Source organism: Taudactylus pleione, unplaced genomic scaffold (assembly GCF_031769625.1).
Source record: "Taudactylus pleione unplaced genomic scaffold, aTauple2 ptg001191l, whole genome shotgun sequence".
Lineage (NCBI taxonomy): Eukaryota > Metazoa > Chordata > Amphibia > Anura > Myobatrachidae > Taudactylus > Taudactylus pleione.
In genome coordinates this window covers 275,995-296,993 of record NW_028285592.1, presented here as the reverse complement: position 1 = coordinate 296,993, position 20,999 = coordinate 275,995, and the positions used below count along the sequence as shown (strand labels likewise).

General features: G+C 44.6%; 1 protein-coding gene across 2 annotated transcripts in view; it reads left to right on the top strand.

The window, feature by feature from the left end:
* Positions 1 to 5,992: 5,992 nt before the first annotated feature.
* The window catches only part of LOC148451045 (uncharacterized), a 57,143-nt gene continuing 42,136 nt past the window's right edge, over positions 5,993 to 20,999 (top strand). Inside the window, exon 1 of one of the 2 annotated variants that reach the window (XM_088462345.1) lies at positions 5,993 to 6,011. Coding sequence is in view for 1 of the 2 variants with exons in the window: in XM_088462344.1 (XP_088318470.1) it covers positions 18,465 to 18,513 (49 nt within the window). In the remaining variant the exon portion in view is untranslated. Of the gene's footprint in view, positions 6,012 to 18,429; positions 18,514 to 20,999 lie in introns of those variants that run through there. The other variant, XM_088462344.1, reaches the window with a different exon arrangement.

The following is a 20,999-nucleotide window of genomic DNA, read 5'->3' as shown; positions in this document are numbered from 1 at the left end:
CCCGCCCACAGCATGAGCCACTCCCTAACTGCCCTATTCTAGTCGCATGCCATTTCTAGCACCTTCCAAAGCTCATGCTGCTGCCACTGACTTCATCCCTGTCCCACATGTGTACAAATAAAATATATACATTACAAATCATGCCCTATTCTCTCTCTTCTAACTAATACAACATACTTGAGTCCTGCATCTATATTTAACTAATTTAACCCTCTATTTACAACACCTCATTCCCCATATAAATACATATGAGCATTCCATATTTTACTTAAAATGATAAATAATTGTGAGGTAATTTGGACGTGTTTTTGTTTTAGCCAAAATTAATATGGCTACATTCTCCCCCTGGTGATCTAATATCGTATAGATCACCATTTACAGTGTGGCTTTCATATACATTTGGTGTACTTATTATTTCCCAGTCACTATACCCAAAATAAGGCCATGTGAATACAATATTAGGGTTTATCACTCTAGGGATATTCTTGGGATTCCCCAATTGATCATATGTAAGCACCAGTGGGGGCCTTAACTGTCTTTTAGGCCTGCCAGCAACTTCTTCCTTGTCACTACAAGAAATACTTTCCTCTAAATCCTCCTCATAATTTCTATCAGAGACTTCAATGGGTGTGACACACCCTTCATCAGGATAAACAGGGTCAATATGATCATTTATTCTGAATTTTTCAATTTCAGGGGGAAATGAACCCTCATCCACACTTTCTTTGTAATAATAACCAAGTCCCTCTTCATTCTCATCACTGTCCCCCTCCAGTGCATTATTATTTATGTTTCCTTCTGCTGACATCTTCTTATTTTTTTGCAATTTATTACTGAAAGGTTGGTCCTCTTTAACAAATTTGTCCATACGTACATCTCGCGCTATAGGAAACAAGTGCTGTCGATGGTAGGTAAGTATAACATTAGATCCATCTTCAGGTTTTAATCGGTAGACTGGCAAACCAAGGAACTTTTCAATAATTACATATGGATTTTCTCTCCAACGATTTGCTATTTTGAATTTCTTTGGTAGCCCCAAATGTCTAATGAGTACTCTATCCCCTGGGGCTAACTCCTGATCTCTGACCTTCCTGTTATAGTATGTTTTATTTTTCTCTCCAAGCTTTCTAGCAGTCTCGCTAGCTAAGTCGTAAGCTTTCTTCAATTCCTCCCTTAACTCTTGAACATACTGAGTGTGGGAAGTAGGAGTTCTTCCGCCAGGAGAGATTCCCATACAAACATCTATTGGCAATTTTGCCTCTCTCCCAAACATTAAGAAATAAGGCGTTATTCCGGTAGCTTCATTCTTGGTACAGTTGTACACATGCACCAATCTGCTTATAAATTGTTTCCATTTATACTTATCCAAAGGATTTAAAGTCCCCAACATGTTTAACAAGGTACGGTTAAATCGCTCTGGCTGGGGATCGCCTTGAGGGTGGTAAGGAGTAGTCCTAGATTTGGAAATTCCACATACATAACACAGTTCCTTTATCAGACGGCTCTCAAAGTCCCTGCCTTGATCCGAATGTAATCTGTTAGGTAGCCCATAATGTACAAAGAACTTATCCCAAAGGGTCTTGGCTACTGTGGAAGCCCTTTGATTAGGAGTTACATATGCCTGAGCATATCTAGTAAAATGGTCGGTAACAATTAAAACATTACATTTTTTTCCTTTTTCTACTTCCAAGGTTAGGTAATCAATGCACACAAGATCCATCGGTCTGCTGCTTTGAATAGTGACCAAAGGAGCTGCTCGAGTAGGCAAGGATTTACGTACTACACAATTTCCACAGGTTTTACAGTATTCTTCAATTTCACTTCTCATCCGAGGCCAATAAAACCGGTCTGAGATTAGACCTAAGGTCTTTTCAAACCCAAGGTGTCCATGATTGTCGTGCAGTGCCTGCAGGACAACAAGGCGTAATTTCTGTGGTAACATTATCTGATGATGTTTTCCCTCCATTGCAGTTTTAGCCTTCCTGCATAATAATTTATTCTTGAAAACTAATTTTTTTTTCTGCCGCATTAGTAATTGTATTTCCTGTGTCCATGGTTGGCAATGTGGAACGTGAGCATTCTGAGTCATCTGTGCTATGACACATCCAATACTGGGATCATGTTGTTGCTCCGCAATTAATTGATGACGTTTCATTCTAGGGATTCCTTCCAATTCCACCAAGCTAAGCCAGCAATACGAAAGAGGTATAGCTCCCTCTGTTGCACCTAGACTACTTATTAGTTCTTGCCCTCCGGTTTCTACTTTCATTATCCGACACATCCCCTTTACATCTCCAGCAGGAACTTCTATCCACTCCACCTCACTGACACTTGCTGACTGATCAGGGATCCTAGACAGCGAGTCGGCATCTATATTGTTTATGCCAGGTCTGTATTTTAGTTTGAAGTCGTACAAGGCCAGTGCAGATAACCACCGATGTCCCGTGGCATCCAGTCGAGCAGTGGTTTGGATATAAGTCAGTGGATTGTTATCCGTATGTACTTAAAAAAAAACTCCATATAGGTAGTCATGAAATTTTTCTATTATACACCACTTTAATGCCAGAAACTCCAGCTTATGTGTAGGATATCTTCTTTCACTTTTTGATAGTCCCCGACTCACAAATGAAATAGGCCTTAATTCTTCTTGTTGCCTCTGGTACAGTACCCCACCAATTCCCTCCAAAGAGGCATCTGTATGAAGGGTATACGGTAAGTTGGGGTCGGCATAAGCTAGAACAGGTGCATTAGTTTAAAAAATGCCTCCTCACATTCGATTGTCCAACGATCTCCAAAAGGTTCATTAGGCCGGTAGTATAATTTAGAGTTAATCTTTTCTGTTCCTGACTCTTTTATCTTATCACTTTTTACTGGCGGGTATGCTTTTGTTAAGTCAGTCAAGGGTTTTGCAATAGTGGAGTATTGTGGCACAAATCTGCGATAATATCCGCAGAAACCCAGAAACGATCGTAACTCCTTCAGTTTTGTAGGATGAGGCCAGTTATTCACTGCCTCCACTTTTGATGGATCGGTGGCTATTCCATTCCGGCTAACTATATGCCCTAAGTACTTTACTGAGGATTGACACAGATGACACTTATCAATAGACAGTTTTAGTCCTCCTATCAGTCGATCTAGCACTTTTAGCAAACGGGTGTTATGTTCCTCCAGGGTATTACCAAATACGATGATATCATCCAGATAAACGATAACTTCTCTATAGTTCATATCGCCAACAATTTTATCCATTGTCCTTTGAAAGGTTGCTGGGGCTCCCTTTATTCCCTAAGGCATCATGAGAAACTCAAAGAACCACAGCGGGCAAATAAAAGCCGTCTTCTCTCTATCATTTGGGTTCATAGGTATCTGGTAAAACCCGCTTCTTAAGTCCAAAACTGAGAACCAGTTACTTCCCTGAAGGCAATCAAGTGCCTCATCTATCCTAGGTACTGTGTACTGGTCAGGAATGGTGCGCTGATTTAAGGTCCTATAGTCTATACACATCCTTACGTCTCCACTCTTTTTTCTGGCTACCACAATTGGGGATGCATAGGGACTTCGAGACTCTGTGATTACCTGATTCTCCAATAATCCCTTTAAATGATGCCGGACATCATCAAAATCAGCAGGCGCTATACGGCGAGAGTGCTCTCTAAATGGGGTCTCGTTGGTTAGTCGGATACTATGCTCGACTCCACTTGCTCTACCTAAATCCCATTCTCCGGCTGAAAAAGCTTGGGTCCTTTTTTGTATTTCACTTATCAATTCCTCTTGTTGAAGGGCCGGTATATCACTTCCCTGAAAACAGATAGTATATTGATTAACTTCCTCTCCTTTCTTTAAATCTGACTCAACCCCTCCTACTTGTAAAGTCCATACATTAGATATAGACCGTTCTTCTTCCTTTTTGCACCATTCTGAGAGGCAATGATATAATTTGGTATTAGTACCAACGATTATGGGTAAATTATCCCTCCTTTCTGAGATTTCAGGACAAATTAATGCAACAAACGGTATATATAATTTCCCATCGTCTACGGGGTCAGTAATTTCCAGGGTCACTTGTACATATCCCAGATATGGGTACTTTTCTGCACTCAGTCCCCAAATGATTAATCCGTTCAATGGCTGTATTTGAACCTCAGACAAGTTTTCATTATACCAAGACTCAAAAATGATGGAGACCTGCAAGCCACTGTCCAACAGAATTTCACATGGACATCCATTTATTCTGGCTGTCATCATAGGGGCGGGTCCCATGAAACCATCCGGTAGGATTCCACTCCACCATGTACTCCCCATGGCACTCAAGCTAATTTCTAGGGGGCCTGTGAGGGGGTCACAGACCTCCCCCGACCGTTTCCCATCCCGGTTCTCTCCCTACTATGGTCACTATTACCAGGGGTGTTATTGCCGGTTCCAGGGTTCTGATTGCATTGGTATGCTCGATGCCCCATCTGTCCACATCTAAAACATCCTCTGGTCACAGGTCTAACCCCTCTACCTATACCTCTACTAATCATCGAGGGGGATACTCCTCTGGGAGGGGGCACTGAAGTTTGTGAGTTTATGAATTGATCAATTTTTTTATTCTGTTCCTCCATTAGTTTAATTATTTTTTCTTCAAATGACTGTTGTTCCAGAGCAGGTACTACTACCTTGACTTTCTTAACTGTACGTTCTCGCATATCTATGAGCATTTCATCCTGTTTTATCTCCTTCATAAGCTCATTAAAAGAGGGTGGGGGTTTCTTCACTTCTGAGCATCTAATTTTCTGTGCCACTGGGTCAGTGGTCAAAGCACCCCTCAAAAGTTGTTTCATTCGACTTTCATCGATATTTTCTTTTTTTAGTCCCTCTTTCTCTACTATTTTATACAGCAATTTGTCTAGTCTAAATAGATATATACTTAATTTTTCTCCAGGCTCCTGAAAAGTATGGTGCAACCTGGAAATCAGATCTCCTACATCCTCCAGGGTTCCATAGGCATAGTCTAATGTCTCAAAATAAGTCTCAATAGTACCGTCTGGGTTACTATGCCTGGTGGCCTGAATGACTCCCATTGCTGGTCCCCTAAGACTTTCCACCACCCTTTGTTTCTTAATGTGGTCGGGACATTTCCACTCCTCGGTTTGTTGTACGGCTGCCTCCTTCCAGGCCTCAAAAGTTTCCTCCCCTACTGGAACTGGTTGAATGCCTGAAAATATTCGTAATCTACGATAGCTTCCTTCGTAGTGCCACCTTTCTAGCTGAGTTACGACCCTATCTACTATAGTCTCAAATTGACTTCCTAATTTCTCATTATTTATGTTACTATCTCCTTCTCCATCTTTCCTTTGTTCAGAATTATCTACATGAGAATTTGGGTTGATTAACAAAGGAGATGATTCAGCCTCTTCATCCTCTCCATTACTAGGCCAAATAATATTCCATCTCCTTCCTGAACTACTGTCAGCCACCATCATCATTGGGATTAAATTTGGGTCTAAATCCCTTTCTGTCTCTATTAACATGGCACACACAAATCCCAATTCTCACCTCCATTTGTCTACAATATTTGGCTGAATGACACCATATAACGATCTTACTTGTTTGATAATATAATCGTCTGTAAATTCCGAGAAATTTCCCCCTACCCCAAAGCATCGTTTAGGGTCTACTCCTTTTCTGTGGCACCAGACCCTTAAATCATTTCCACTAAAATACTCCATTATACTATCCCTGAGTGTATCTCAGCAGTGCCTCCAAAATGTAACCTTTCTAAACCCTAGTGAGGTTGCTAATACTCCTTTAATGTGATATTATGCCTCCACCTAAGCTCTAATAAAATGAACAGCTTAGGACAACCTGATAAAATACTATTGTCAGTATTAACCCAGGTTACTTTAAATGTGATGAATGCTGCACATATAAAGTTGCATTGTGATGTACATAAAATAACATACAATAACTGACCACCTGTTATTTCTCTCCACAGGTCTCCGACAGTGACGCTCCTCCTGTTCCAAATGGTAAGTACTATACACCAATTATGATATGGTAATACTTTTTATCAATAAATTATATATTCACGTTTAACGTTCTTAGGTAATTATACATTTATAAGAACATATAGTTATTTCCATGTGCAAATGGAACATTCATTTACCATATAAGTACTCTAATATTAAATATCTTGCTATGCAATTAGTCTCTGCTTTTAAGTCTGTATTTGTGGCAGATAAGTTGAGTCTTTAAATGTCCAGAACCTTAAGGGTTGAATTTAGTAGCACTTAGCAAAGCTTAGGAAGTCTATATATTATTAAAGTTCAATGCTGTCCTCCATAAGTGCTAAAGTTACCCTTTTCCATATATATTTACAAAGTTCATAATATTTACAAGTAGGTTTATAGAGATGAAGCCAGTGCTATATACAGCTAAATATGCTGTTCTCTGGAAGTCTACAAGATCGGATTTGTAATCCAATAACATTAGTCTATGTGGTCATCCCACTGTTATGAATATAATATGTTGCAATAGGTATCCTTTCCTTTCTTCTGTTACACTGCTTTCTACCTCCCCAGCTTGGGATTTAATACTTCACAAGGATTTCCTGTATTACTCCCTGTACTACAAACAGATTCTTTTATTATGCTTCTTCTCCTCCCCAGATATGATTTGAAACTACTAAGTTCAGCATATGGCATAAACTTCCATGCAGTAGTTGCTGTTGAATATTATCCTATTAACTAAGATGCGCTGAAACTCTTTCTGTCCCTTATGTGGGGATCTGCATTATTGTTAATTAATGTGCTCCTGGATGCAGATAACTAAAGATAATACTGCTGATGCATAAGTGCTGCTTGCTGTGCAGTGTGTATATCTTTGTTTACTCACTCACGCTTTATCTGCACTGTATCTTCCTCCTTCTCCTACGGAGGGCTGGCTCTGCTGTCTGTGACAGGCAGGACAGGCAGTGAGTTAGCTTGAGCTGCAATGCAGGGTGCCGAGTGATGGCCACGGCCCCTTCCTACTCCAGCTCTGACAGAATGGCTGCTGCCCGCCCCTATGACACGCTTCCTGTGTCTTACTCAGCAACGATGCCGAAGCCCAGCTAGCGCTGTCCTCTCCCTCAGCTGATGCAGGTAAGCCCTCTCTGGTTCCAGTGTCAACAGGCTCCCCCGTCGCTGCCACTAATAGCTCCAGTGGCTAGGCAGCGCCGGAGAGACAGTGTCCTAAGCGCTCGAGGGGGAATAGCAGACTGCCCCTCAGCACTCCAACGGCTTCTTAACTCCCTTTCCTCCGCACGCCTCCACTACTCTCCCGCCCACAGCATGAGCCACTCCCTAACTGCCCTATTCTAGTCACATGCCATTTCTAGCACCTTCCAAAGCTCATGCTGCTGCCACTGACTTCATCCCTGTCCCACATGTGTACAAATAAAATATATACATTACAAATCATGCTCTATTCTCTATCTTCTAACTAATACAACATACTTGAGTCCTGCATCTATATTTAACTAATTTAACCCTCTATTCACAACACCTCATTCCCCATATAAATACATATGAGCATTCCATATTTTACTTAAAATGATAAATAATTGTGTGGTAATTTGGACGTGTTTTTGTTTTAGCCAAAATTAATATGGCTACACACAGATCAGGGATATCTGTGATAGATGCATCAAGACAAAGATGTCCGCATGGACCAGTGAGATCCATGCGGCAAGCACCTGTGATAAAAGACACAGATGAGGGACAGATTAGTGAGATCCGTCCAAGCATCTGTGTTAAAAAAATGTAAACAAAGTGAAAAAAGAAAAATGGCTTTCCCCCCTTCCCCAAAGCACAACCAGCCCCGGGCTTTTCACAGTCGGTCCTTTTTGTGCTAAATGACAAGACACACTGTGAAAGTAAAAGTTTATTAGAACATACATGCACACTCACTATCTCACATTCTCACCTATGTATCTCTGAAGCCAATCATGTCCCCTTCTCCAAGTAGATAATCCACAAGTACCTGTAAAAAAAATTCCATACTAACCTTACCTCCGCGTGGATCAGTGCTGCAGAGTGCAGACAGACTGCAGGAGGCGGGGGGTGGAGCCAAATACCGGAAGACTGTAGGAGGCGGGGCTAAACATTGGCCAATCGGAGCCTGCAGACAAAGTGAGTGACAGACTCTGGGAAGCAAACGCCGCTATCATGGATGGAGGTGAGTACTCGGCACGGAGGGGGGGAGAAGCAGAGTAGAGCGGAGGACTACAGTGAGCCGGCGACCAGCTTTAAAAAATATTACTAACTTACTAACTGGCCGCGGCTGCAGGGGAGTGGGTTGGCGGGCCCCTAGAAGCTTCGGGCCCTTGGGCATCTGCCCAACAAACCCAGGGAGAGGTTAGTGTCAGACACCCCACCCCCCGGGAGGGCTAGGTTTAGGGAGCGGTAAGGTGGGGTTAGGCGCCCTCGGGGGTAAGTTAGGGTTAGGCACTAAGGGCGGAGGTTAGGGTTAGTTGCTTATACGCACACAATCGGTCGATTAATTTGCACTGCGCATGCATAAGGAATTGTGAACGCAGTGACTACGCGGACCCATGGCAGAGTTATTAACAGGAAGTAACGTTTGTGGTTGGTGACGGGGTGGTTGGGCGAACACGGGCATGTCAATGCATTTTAATGTCGTTGCAGGGGCATGCATAAATTATCCACTGCGATACCAGATGCCGCCTGAAGTGTGCTCATAAGTAAGCAATTTCTGAGTAAGGTGTGGGTTTCTCTAACTGTCCGATGTTACTCCATGTTACCGATCGTTTCACTATGTTGATCAAGTATAAGGATGTGAGTAAGGGGAAGTCAGGCTGCGATTGCAATGCAAATGCAAACATTAAAATATCACCGCTAATATTAGCAACGCAGTTGCGTGCTTATAAGCAGAATAGCGATCTGTAGTGAATTAGGCCCTCAGACACATAACCAGTGTTATGTGGGTTTTTCCTTGCATAATTGACAGTTTGTAAAACATAAAATGTCACATCACTGCTGCCTGTGTTTAGTGTGATAAGTGTCACTGTTTCTCCATTTTTAGGGGTAAATTTACTAAAGTGAGAGTTTTTAGAAGTGGAGATGTTGCCCATAGCAACCAATCAGATTCTAGCTATTACTGCTAGAAGGTGCTAGTTAAATATTAAGTAGAATCTGATTGGTTGCTAAGGGCAACATCTCCAATTCTAAAATCTCTCACTTTAGCAAATATACCCCTTAGCATCTTAAAAAGATACTAGAGTATAATTTCGCACAAAATTGAAAAAAAAAAAATCTAAAAGGTTTTGGTAAAATATTCCTTTCAAATATGGACCGTTTGCAATGCAAAACTTTAGCATGGACCTAACATACAGTAACACTTTTAACTGTGCTCTATCATCCTATAAGCATACTTGCCTTTTTTGAAAAAGCATTTCAGGGAGATTGTGAAAGCAACACCTATGAGCGCGCGTTAAAGTGGACGTGTATTGCTACATCTGAGAGGCGTGTTAGTAAATTGAATTTCATCCAAATGTATACGAGCCCCAAAGCAGTTAGTAAGATCTACTTGTTGATGAAAACACAGAAAATGTATGTAGCCATAGGGATATTGGACCTCATTCAGAGTCTGTCATTGCGGCCACTGATGTACGCTAAACTGCGCATGCGTAAAATTCGCAATGTGCGTGCGCAAACTAGCTATTGTGATCAGAAATGGCTCTCTCCTTGAACACAGTCAGGTCGTTAGTTTAAGTGACAGGATGAGGCGTTTGTGGGTGGTAACAGGGGAAGGTGCTTGTGAACGGGGGAGTGGAGATCCGAACGCAGGCGTGCCTGACTATGCAAACGGCGTTTTATGGGAGTGCATAATTAACTAAGTAGTGTCATGGCACCTGTGACATGGGAGGTTTTTACACTGACTTGATCGTAGTGCTTAAGAGAGGGTATGGTCAACCTTAAGCTCTACAACCAGCTCCGATGGTTCCTGATGGTCTCGATTAATCCTTATATGCCCGGAGATGACGTGTAATGCGAACGAGAAGGGGGCATATTTTTAGTGTTATGGCCGCATCCTCCCCTAACTTGCGAGCGCTTCATTTTACCTTACGACCGAGCGGCGACTCTGAATGAGGTCCATTGTGCCTTATAACCAATGCAGTGAAATGATACAGTATATACATTCAAATGGGATTATTAGTATCTGTTTTTATTACATATAACAACTTCATAATAGGGGTCAGGCACAATCAGGGAGATTGCTAGACTCTTCAGGGAGTCGGAGAATTGCTGCTATTTCAGGGAGTCTCCCTGACAATCAGGGTTAGTTGGCAAGTATGCTTATAACATTTTAATCTCTATAAAGTTTAGTTTTAGCAACTGCAGAATATAAAAGCAAGCATCCCATCTCACTATTCATAATGCACAGTCCATCTCATCCAGATCCTGTCTCATGAATAAACAGTACTATACCACAACTCGCATTAAATCAGCTACTGCATCAGGGGCAAATCCAGCATTCTAGAGGGGGGTCAAATGCAGTGTATGGAATATGTCAGATATGTACAGGGCCAGTGATCACAGTAACTCGATAGATGAGGCAGTAGAACCAGCCATAAATATTGCAATGTATGTAATACATCATACATATACAGTGCCAACGATCACTGTAACCCATGTGGCAGTAGGGCAAGCCACAAATAGTGTAGTGTATGGAATACCTCAGACATATGCAGGGTCAGCAATCAGTGCCGGATTAAGGTCTGTGGGGGCCCCTGGGCAACAAATGTGTGGGGGTCTATATATATCGGGGGCGGGGCTTAATTGCGGGCCGCAGCGGAGGGCACCGATTAAAGAAAAAAAAAAAACAGTTCATCTTGGGGGAGCCAGGGATACTGTGTGGGGGCTACCTATGTGAGGGGGCCCCGGGACGCCCGCCCCGTCGCCCTCCTTATAATCCGGCCCTGCCAGCGATCACAGTAAGCCGTTAGATGCGGCAGTAGGGTCAGCCCACCTGAGCTGAATGTTTTTTCGGATATGGGCACCATTACACAATACAAAATCCCTACTCTGTGGGGCACTAGAGCAAGTCCAAGAGTCTGTGGAGTGACAGAATAACCTAGAAACGACCCTGAACACATATACATATTGGAACAATAGAAAGAGCATCCTTGCTTAGCTGTATGTAACCTTGTGTGTAAGTACGTGCATAACAATAAAAAAACAATGTTATCCCAATATCAGTCTCACTTATGTTTATTATCAGGCAATAAAATTAATGTAGAATAGGGTCTATATCATGAAAATGACAGGATGGATAATAATAATGGGGGGAGGGGGGGGAATGGAGATGGATAATTAGATGCAGTGTGTTACGATTCCAAAGTCAGTCTCTGGTGGAAAGATGATAATTATGCCAGTATCTTGCAAGCAATGCGATGTCATGTATAAAGTCTGAAGGTAGCACAATCCAAAGTACGGATATAATTGTAAAGATTAACTGGAACAGGCTGTGGAACCCCACACCTGTGTCACAGTGTCATGTCCTGGGTTCAGTTCGTCAACCGGAAGCACTGGGAGCACTGCTCGTAAGTAGAGTTGCATAAGTGGGTGGGTACCCCACGATGTCTGGTCCTCTTCCTCGGTTCCCGTATTTTTGTGGAGTGCGGAAAGCACTCACTGGCATAGTGTGCGACGCACTCTCAGTGCTTTCAGTTGAGGAAATGAATACCGTGTACTGCTTTCATTATGTGTGTTTTTAACAGGCAGTGTACTGTATATTACTGTACTTTAATGTGATGTTTATGTACTTTTGGAGGAATCAGTATGTTATACCAAATCCCGACAGTGGAAGCCCGGCAGGGGTGATCCCGACAGCGGATTAAGGTAAGTAACCCTAATTTTAACCCTCCCTTAGGGGTGCCAAACCCTAACCTCAGCCCTAGTGCGTAACCCCCCACCCCCTAAGTGCTTAAACCTAACCATCCCGTCCCCGCAGCTTAAACCTGTCTCCCAGGGGGGTACCTAACCCTAACCCCCCCTTCCCCTAGCCTAAACCTAACACTCCCGGGGGTGCATAACCCTGACCCCCCGAGAGCCCTAAAACCTAACCCTCCCCCCCCCATGTGGCTGTCCGTGCCCGGCTTACCTTCATTCGGTATGCCGGGCGTCGGGCTCCCAGCATAGGTCTATTTGCAGGCGTTGGAATTTCGACATCTGCCATTAGTACCCTGCCGGGATTTGACAGTCGGGAAGCCAGCGGTCGGCATTTCAACCGTCTGCTTCCTGACTGCATCCCCTTTTGTATATTGCAATGTCATCCATCACCAGCTTCTTATCCAGGCTTATAGGTCCCATTTGGTGCAGCTTCTCAGGAGATACAGAGTAGAATCATCAAATCATATAATTAATAATTATCAATTTCAAGGCTGTTACTCTGCCTTGAATCTTCAGGCCTGTAATTTGCTGTCTGAATTGATTTTCCACTTTGAAAATCTCATTGGGATTTTGGATGTTTTCTTTAATAGTGTTTTCCAAGTCTCAGATTTGTTTATTCTCTTATAGTTATATTAGTACATAAAACAATCAATCAATCAATCAATCAATCCTTTTCATGACTTTCACTAAATACTCCACCTCTATTTATCTGTGCTGGACTCGGGCCTCTGATCTAGTTATTGATTAATGAAAGCATTCTATAACATCATATAGTTTATATTAAACTGCCATCCTGTCTGCCACTGCGGTGCCACTATGTTTCATAGATGTGCTATATTCTCACTACAGCCTTTAGTATATGGGTGAAAACATTGTGAGGTGATTAAAAGGGATGTATTTACTTTACCTACGAACGGGATGCTTCAAAATCCCAGCATTGGAATCCTGACCTGCGGCCACAACACCGGCGCAGGAATCCCGACTTCGGGTGAGATGCCGATGCTGGAATCCCGACAGCTGGCATCCCGATCGTAAGTATAGCAGCTCGGGTTAGCAGTTAGTAGCGGGGGAGGAGGGGAGGGTTAGGCTGTGGGGGTAGGAGGTTAGGGATGGGCACCCCTGGGGGTAGGTTATTGTTAGGCACCACCAGGGGGGTTGGGGTTAGGCACTAAGGGGAGAGCAGGGGCTGGCTGGCAACTTATAGCCTGGGGTGCAAATGCATGCAGGCGGCCCTGGCAGAGGAGTAGCGTGTAGCCAGGGGGCCCGGAGCACGTGCGTGCTACGGCGCCCCCCCTCAAGTGTTCCAGGAAGGAGGCAGGTCCATATGGGATTAATGTAAAGTAAAAATAAAGATTAGGGACAGCCCCCTGTAGTGGTGCCCATATGCAGTGCCCCCTGTGTCTCAGGAGAGGCACCCCTTATGCAGGCCTCCAGTAGGGCCCCCAGTAGTGTTCCCCCTATGCAGTGCCCCTTATACAGTGCCCCCAGTAGTGGTCCCCCCTGTGCAGTGCCCCCAGTAGTAAGCCCCTTATATAGTGCCCCCAGTAGTGGTACCCCCTATGCAGTGTCCCTTATATAGTGCCCAGTAGCAGTCCACCCCACATGAAGTGCCCCCAATAGTGGTAACTCTTATGCAGTGCCCCTTAAATAGTGGCCCCAGTTGTAGTCTCCCCCCTATGCAGTACCCCCAGTATTGCCCTTTATATAGAGCCCCCAACAGTGGTCCCCCGATGCAGTGCCCCCAGTGGTAGTCCCCCCCCCTATGCAGTTCCCCTAGTAGTAGTCCCCTCCCCCTATGCAGTGCCCCTAGTAGTAGTACCCTCCCTTTGTAGTGCCCCTAATAGTAGTCCCCCCTTGTAGTGCCCCCCCTTGTAGTGCCCAGTAGTAGTAGTCCCCCCTTGTAGTGCCCCCAGTAGTCTCCCCCCTTATAGTGCCCCCAGTAGTGATTTCCCCCTTGTAGTGCCCCCAGTAGTAGTCCCCCACCCTTGTAGTGCCCCCAGTAGTGATCTCCCCCTTGTAGTGCCCCCAGTAGTGGTCTCCCCTCTTGTAGGGCCCCCAGTAGTGGTCTCCCCCCTTGTAGTACCCCCCCAGTGGACACACATAATAAAAAAAATAAACACTTACCTGAATCCCCGCTCCTGCCGCCGCCATCTGCTCCTCTGTCTGTCCTCCCAGGCCGGCCCGCTCTGCATTATGGGAGAGATGTCATGACGTCTCTCCCATTAACCACTGCAGGAGCCGGAAGATGGTGCGGCTCCGGCAGTGGGTGCAGCAGCAGTCAGTGAGAGTCTGACAGACTCTCATTGGCTGCTACTTAAAACAAACACACAGCTGCCGGCGCCTGTGTGTTTGTCAGTCACTGTGTAGCGCTGACCGAACTCAGTCCGGTTAGCGTTACACGCGCGGTGCAGGCAGCTGTGTCACAGAGTCACAGACTGCCCGCGGACCGCATGGCGCTGCGGCCCGGGGTGCACATGGCACCCTACCCCCCGGCCCAGCCTGCCTCTGGGGGGGGAGGGTTAGGTTTAGGCACTAACCGGGAGCATTAGGGTGCGGGGAGAGTTAGACTGCAGGAAGGGAGGGTTAGGTGGTGAAAAAGGGGAAGGTTTAGTATACTTACCTACCTCCTGTCTGGATTCTGAGCAGCGGGATGCAGCTGTTGGTCTTTTGACAGCCAGCATCCCGACTGCCGGTCTCCCGTACCCAACCCGATCAAAATTGACTGGAAATGAATGTTACTGATGTTAATAAAATTGTAGGAACAAACAAAGCCCCAAATTACATGATTTTAACTGGTTTTATCAGTTTTAAAGACATACAAAAACAAACGTCCACAGTTTGGCAGGATAGTCACACCTTTTAGCAGAGCAGCGATGAATAGACGCTGTGCACATGCATGCAGCAGCACTGGGCATGCCCCCCTGTGTGCTGAAAACAGGGATGTGACTCTCAGGGACAGCATTTCATATGAGGCCTCGTCCCCTGTCACGAGGCCATACCCCTTTTTTGGGCAGGTGCGCCATCAGCAGAAAGTTCCAAGAACTTGGGAGGCATAATTTTGGCAAATCCAAAACACAGAGGTCCGTGCACATCTCTGCCATAAATAGCATAACTGATCATCCCCCATTGAGATCTCTGAAGGCTGTATCACTAAGACATTTTAAAAAAACTCTGTGAAATCGCAAATTACACTCCAGTTTTCTTTTCTAGAAGAAGGGTGAAGAGAAAAAAATGATCTTCTTCTAGTGTACTAAAGAAAATACATTTTATGATTACTAAATAGAGGTGTAGTAACTGTACAGAAAAAGCAGGATCCATTCTAAATAATATACACAAATAAATACGGATCCACACTAAACTCACATACCCAGAAAAAAAGCCAGATCCACACAAGGGGTCTCATTCAGACCCGCTCGCAAGCGGGTCGATGTTGGGCTCTGCACACGCGCAGCGGCCGCACTGCGCGGCTGTCGATGGTGATCGACAGCTCGCCCCAATTTGTAGGCGTGGTGGGGGGGTGGCTTCACAAACAGAGGCGTTCCCAAACGAACGCCTGCCGTTTGTGGGCGGCCCCACTGACATCATCATCTCTGGGGCTTGCCTGCAGATGAGACCCTACCACAAGGGTCTCGTCGCAAGCCCCGATAGTCGCGATGGTCTTTACCATCGCGACCATCAACCTGGCCGCTCGCTAAAGCTGTGGGTGGTCACCCACAGCTTAGCGAGCGGCCAGGAGGCCGGCTCTTTTTAGAGATGCAGCCGCCCTCATTCAGAGCGAGCGCTCGCATTTTGCGAGCGGCTCTGAATGAGGTCCTAAATGCATCCACACTGCTGGATCTTAGCTACAAAATATACGGAAAATTCAGATGTTGCACTGCAGACATGCAGCAGATTTCAAATGTGTTCAATGGAATGTAGTAATTTAGTTGACACAATGACACCCTATTTACACCTTACGTCTCTCTTAAGGATATTTTTATGTCTATCCCAAGCATTTTTAAGTTGTTCCACCATTTTAGCTCCAACCACCTCTGATGGGAGGCTATTCCACTTATCCACTACCCTTTCTGTGAAGTCATTTTTCCTCAAATTTCCTCTGAGCCTACCTCCCTCCAGTTTCTGTGCTTGTCCTCGTATTCTTGTGCATCTCTTCCTTTGAAGAATGCTTCGCTCCTGTACCTTGTTGAAATCCTTCCTGTACCTTGTTAAAATTGAAAGTTTCTATCATGTCCCCCCTTTCCCTTCTCTGTTCCAAACTATACGTATTAAGATATTTTAGTCTTTCCGGGTAAGTTCTGTGCTGTAGGCCATGCACCATTTTAGTTGCCCTTCTTTGTACTGTCTCTAATGTGTCTATATCCTTCTGGAGATATGGCCTCCAAAACTGAACACAGTATTTTAGATGAGGACGTACCAATGACCTAAACAGTGGCATTATCACTTCTTTCTTTCTGCTACTGATTCCTCTCCCTATGCAACCAAGCATCTGACTTGCCTTCCTCAATGATTGGTGCATTGCTTGCCTGCCTTCTAGTCATCTGAAAAGGTGACTCCTAAATCCCTTTCCTCCTCTGTATTTTCCATTATAGTGTCCTTGGTACTATATGTAGCCTTTAGGTTACTGAGACCCAAGTGCATGATTTTGCATTTTTTGACATTAAACTGTAGTTGCCATGTTCATGTCCATTCCTCTAGTCCAGTAGCGGCTCCAGGCACGGGCAAGCCGGTCCGTCGCCCGGAGCGCTACTCAGGCTTGCCTACCCTCCCAATTTGGCTGGGAGCCTCCTGATATTCGGGTGCCACTCCCGGCCCCCCGGAAAGGCAGGCAAGCCTCCCGGAAGCTTTCGACCCTCCCAACCTCCCCCCTGAAACAAACGGAAACCCCCGCAGCGGGGGGCCCGGGTGACGCGATTCGCGCAGAATCGCTTCATCGTGGCCCCGCCCCCTGCTTCACAATGCTGAAAATAACAGCATTGTGTAGAGGGGCGGAGTCACGATGACGCGATCGTGCGTCCCCGCCCCCGTCCCCAGTGTGCCAGCAAACGGCCGCCCCCACCCCGGCTCCGCTCCCAAAGGCCGGCCCCGCCCCCTGCTATTAGCCGACAATCAGCTCCCTCCCGGAAGGCTGGAGCTGATTGTCGGCAAGTATGGCGCTACTGTATCCGGAGGGCGCAGGAAACGCCCACCTCCCTCCCAGCGCTATAGGACATATTTAAGCTCAGGGGGGAGGGAGCGGAGGAGGGAAGGGGACGCAACACAGGACGGCGCTGGGCGCAGCACAGCCTAGCGCCGGCCCTGCTCTAGTCTACCCAGATCCTGAGTCATTTGTTTTACCCCTCCTGGTGTGTCTACCCTGTTACATTCTTTTGTGTTATCTGCAAAAAGGCATAACTTTCCCTTCAATACCATTTGCAATATCAAAACATAGACATTAAAAAGCGCTGGCCCAAGTACAGATCCCTGGGGTACTGCACTGGTAACCTTTCCCTCCCGTGAATACACTCCATTTACTACAATTCTCTGTTTCCTGTCCTGCAACCAAGATCTTATCCATTCATCAGTCATAGAATCCAATCCCAGTCTTTTCAGTTTGTTTATCAATCTGAGATGCGGGCCCGTGTCAAAGCCTTACTAAAGTCTAGATAAGCTACATTTACGCACCCCCTTGATCTAATACTTTTGCCACCCAGTCAAAAAAAAAGTCAATAAGATTTGTTTGGCATGATCTCCCCTGAGTAAATCCATGCTGTTTGGGATCCTGTAAATTGTTGGATTTGATATATTCCATCACTCTTTCTTTTAATAGTGTTCCCATTATTTTTCCCACTACTGATGAGAACCTCATTTCCTGTGAGGCCATGCCCTGTGTTGTGAGGCCATGCCCCCTTTTCAAGTCGCAGGCCTAAATCCCAATCTCCCTCTCTACAAAGTTGGGAGCTATGTTAGCCTAATGTGGTGGAACCTTCAGATGCAAAGTGAACTATGTAGAAAATCAGAAAAATAATATTGTGTGTACGATTTATTAAAATGTTAAGGGGCCTATTTAACAATAATTGTTAAATAGGCCCCTTAACATTTTAATAAATGGTCACTGTCAATCAATCTCCTGGGTGTGCCACTCCTCCTGCACCCCAAAATGTAACAAACTGAAAGCAAAATATGTAAGAAGGGGTACTGTTGTGGGCTGGGAACCATTAGACTTTTAAACTGTATTATTTATTGTGGGCCTTATGTAATAGCCTCAAACCCTCATGTAATTTACAATTATTACCATAAGTAACTGACTCTGATATCCTCCCTCTGACTAGCACTTGCAGGTTTCAGGTGCACTCACTCACTGCAGTGCATGCAATTTATTTAATAAGTGCTGTGTAATTACTGTGAACAATTAAACTACATTTCCCTGAATGCTTTGTTTTACACTGAGACCATGTGATTCTCTCAGCCAATCGCTGGAAACGTATGTCCACCGTCCTTCAGTGCTTCCTGTTAGACGGGGGTTAGGAGGATATAGGGGGGCAGGTAAAGATGGATGTTAAACAAGAAATACATACAGACGGGAGATGGATAATGTGCGGTAATGTATACTGTATGACAGTTATATAAAGAAGCTGGGTGGGTAATGCGGAAGCTTTAGTTCTGATTGTTTCATAAATGTCTGGATTATTTGTAATGCTTCCTTATTTTCCCAGCGCGTCTTTGCATTCATTATGGCAGCATTAGATAGTAGCTATGTGCTTGTTAATATATCCAGCTAGAAGTAAATATGTGTCTGCAGTTGTATATGTACATTAATATGTTTATTACATGTGTTGTGAGTGCTCCCATCAGTATTTTAGTTGTTATATATATTTGAACCCCCCCCCCCCCAGGGAACCTATTCCCTTTCATTCTGTTTTTCTGGATGCATCAAATACTTTTTTGTTTGTAGAGAATTGAATGATATTCTGTTTATGGCATAAAAAATTATTTTGCTGTTACAAACCCACCATATATAGCATATGTTAAAAGAAAACTAAAATATACATAAATGATAACATATGGGATTTATTAAAGAAGGTGTTTGACAGTATGTTCTACTTTGTGTTCGCTCTTAATTACACCTCTTTCCGTTATATGTGAAGATTGTGGGGTATATGTAATACGGTGCAATTTCAGAGTTTAAAATTTAGATTTAAAGTGGCAATTATTTAAAAGGCAAAGGGTTTGTTTTTTAAATTATTGCCACATTTAATCGCTGAGACTGACCTGGTTCACGGAAATTGCACCCTTTTACATATTACCCTGTAGGGGCCTATTCATGATGATAATTATCGTGGTCCCGTTTTATTAACATTCTATCTCGCCGTGGCTACCAGAGCAATGCATCATTGGTCTGGCACGTTGACAACTGATGTGATATCCTTCCACATAGAGAAGGAGCGGGTTGCGATCCCAGAGCAGGAGCATTCGCCATCTGAAGATGGCGAATGCTCCCGCAGTCAAGCTCCGAAAATATAATATTTTCGGAGCTTGATGAATTCTGTCCCCATACTAATGTATGGGGACAGCGGGCCATTCTGCCAGAGGTAGGTAAGCAGGAGATATCTGTGATTTACCTTCTTTGGAATGGCCCGCTAACTTAATTTTTACAATTGCAGGTGAAAATGTGCATTTTCACCTGCTTTTGTGAAAATTAAGTGATGATGAATAGGCCCATCTCAGACACAACTGGATTGTTTTGGTAGGTGTTTTTGTCTAATATACAGACTATGTGAAAGAGCCCTGGGCAGCTGATAATTTGGGAAACAGGGCTTTTATTATGGGGAAACTGGATGTTGTGGTGAATTTGGAAGAACTGACTATGATGAAATACAAATGCTTCACTGTAGTTTGTTTGAAATTAATTGTTTTGCAGCCATGTAGCATCTGATACCATCTATGATTCAATTCACCAAGATGTTTACTTTGACAAGAAGCAGTTAAGTCGGAGAATTCCAGTTATCGCGACTTAATCTGGGCGTTTAGTCGCGAGAACCGGCATTCTCCGACTAAAGTGCTGGCCGTGAGGCTGTTAGTGCTGCGCTATTACGGAAAACAGCCTCGCGGCCATAACTTGAGTCTGATTTCTCCTCGCGAGAAGAAGTCATTAGTCGCACTGAACTGCACGCTGAATTGAATAGCTATGGGAGCATCCTCCTGGTGCTATTCAATTCCCATTGAATTGAATCTCCCCCCATTACTGTTACAGACAGGACAAGACTTTGGGAATATGATTGTATTTGCACAGCATTCAGACATGGACAGATTTGTTGGTACTCTTTTATTCCTCCTAAGAACTGATGAAATTAAAACCTACTTGTATACGTGGAGATGTGGTTTACATCCCGGCGGAAGAGGTGCCGGTGGTCAATATGCCGACGCTGGAATACCGCCACCGGATAAAATACCAAAGCCAGTATCCACTTACGCATCAGTTTATCAGCGTCGGAATCCCGACTGCCGGCATGCCAACTATAAGACACCGGACGCAGGTAAATATTAACCGTGGGGGGGTTAGGCTTAGGCATCTTGGGGGAAACTTGGGGTTAGGTTATGGGGAGGGGGGTTAGGCACCATTGGGGGGTGGTTAGGGTTAGGCACAGCCCCGGGATACTTAGGATGCGGGGAAGGGGGGTTAGGGTTAGGCACCACTGGGGAGCGGGGGGGGGTTAGGGATAGGAACCTCCCTTGGGAGGTTGGGCACCACAAAAGGAGGGTTAAGGGAGGGGAGTAGAGGGGAGGGATAGTATACTTACCAGCCAGTTGGGATTCTATTGTAGCTGGGTTTCCAGGGTCGGGATTTGAACCGGCTGATGGTATTTCATACCCATTCTGTATGCCACAGCATGCCTTTGCCATGCCATGTAGAATAAAGCAAAGAAACTTCGAAAAGAGATACATTATTGCTTATTCTACAAAGATATTCCAAAAATGGCCTGGACAGATTTGTTGGTACCCCCTAGAAATGATAATAAATACTTGGATTATAGTGATATTTCAAACTAATTTCTTTTTTTTATATATATATATTTATTGAAGTCT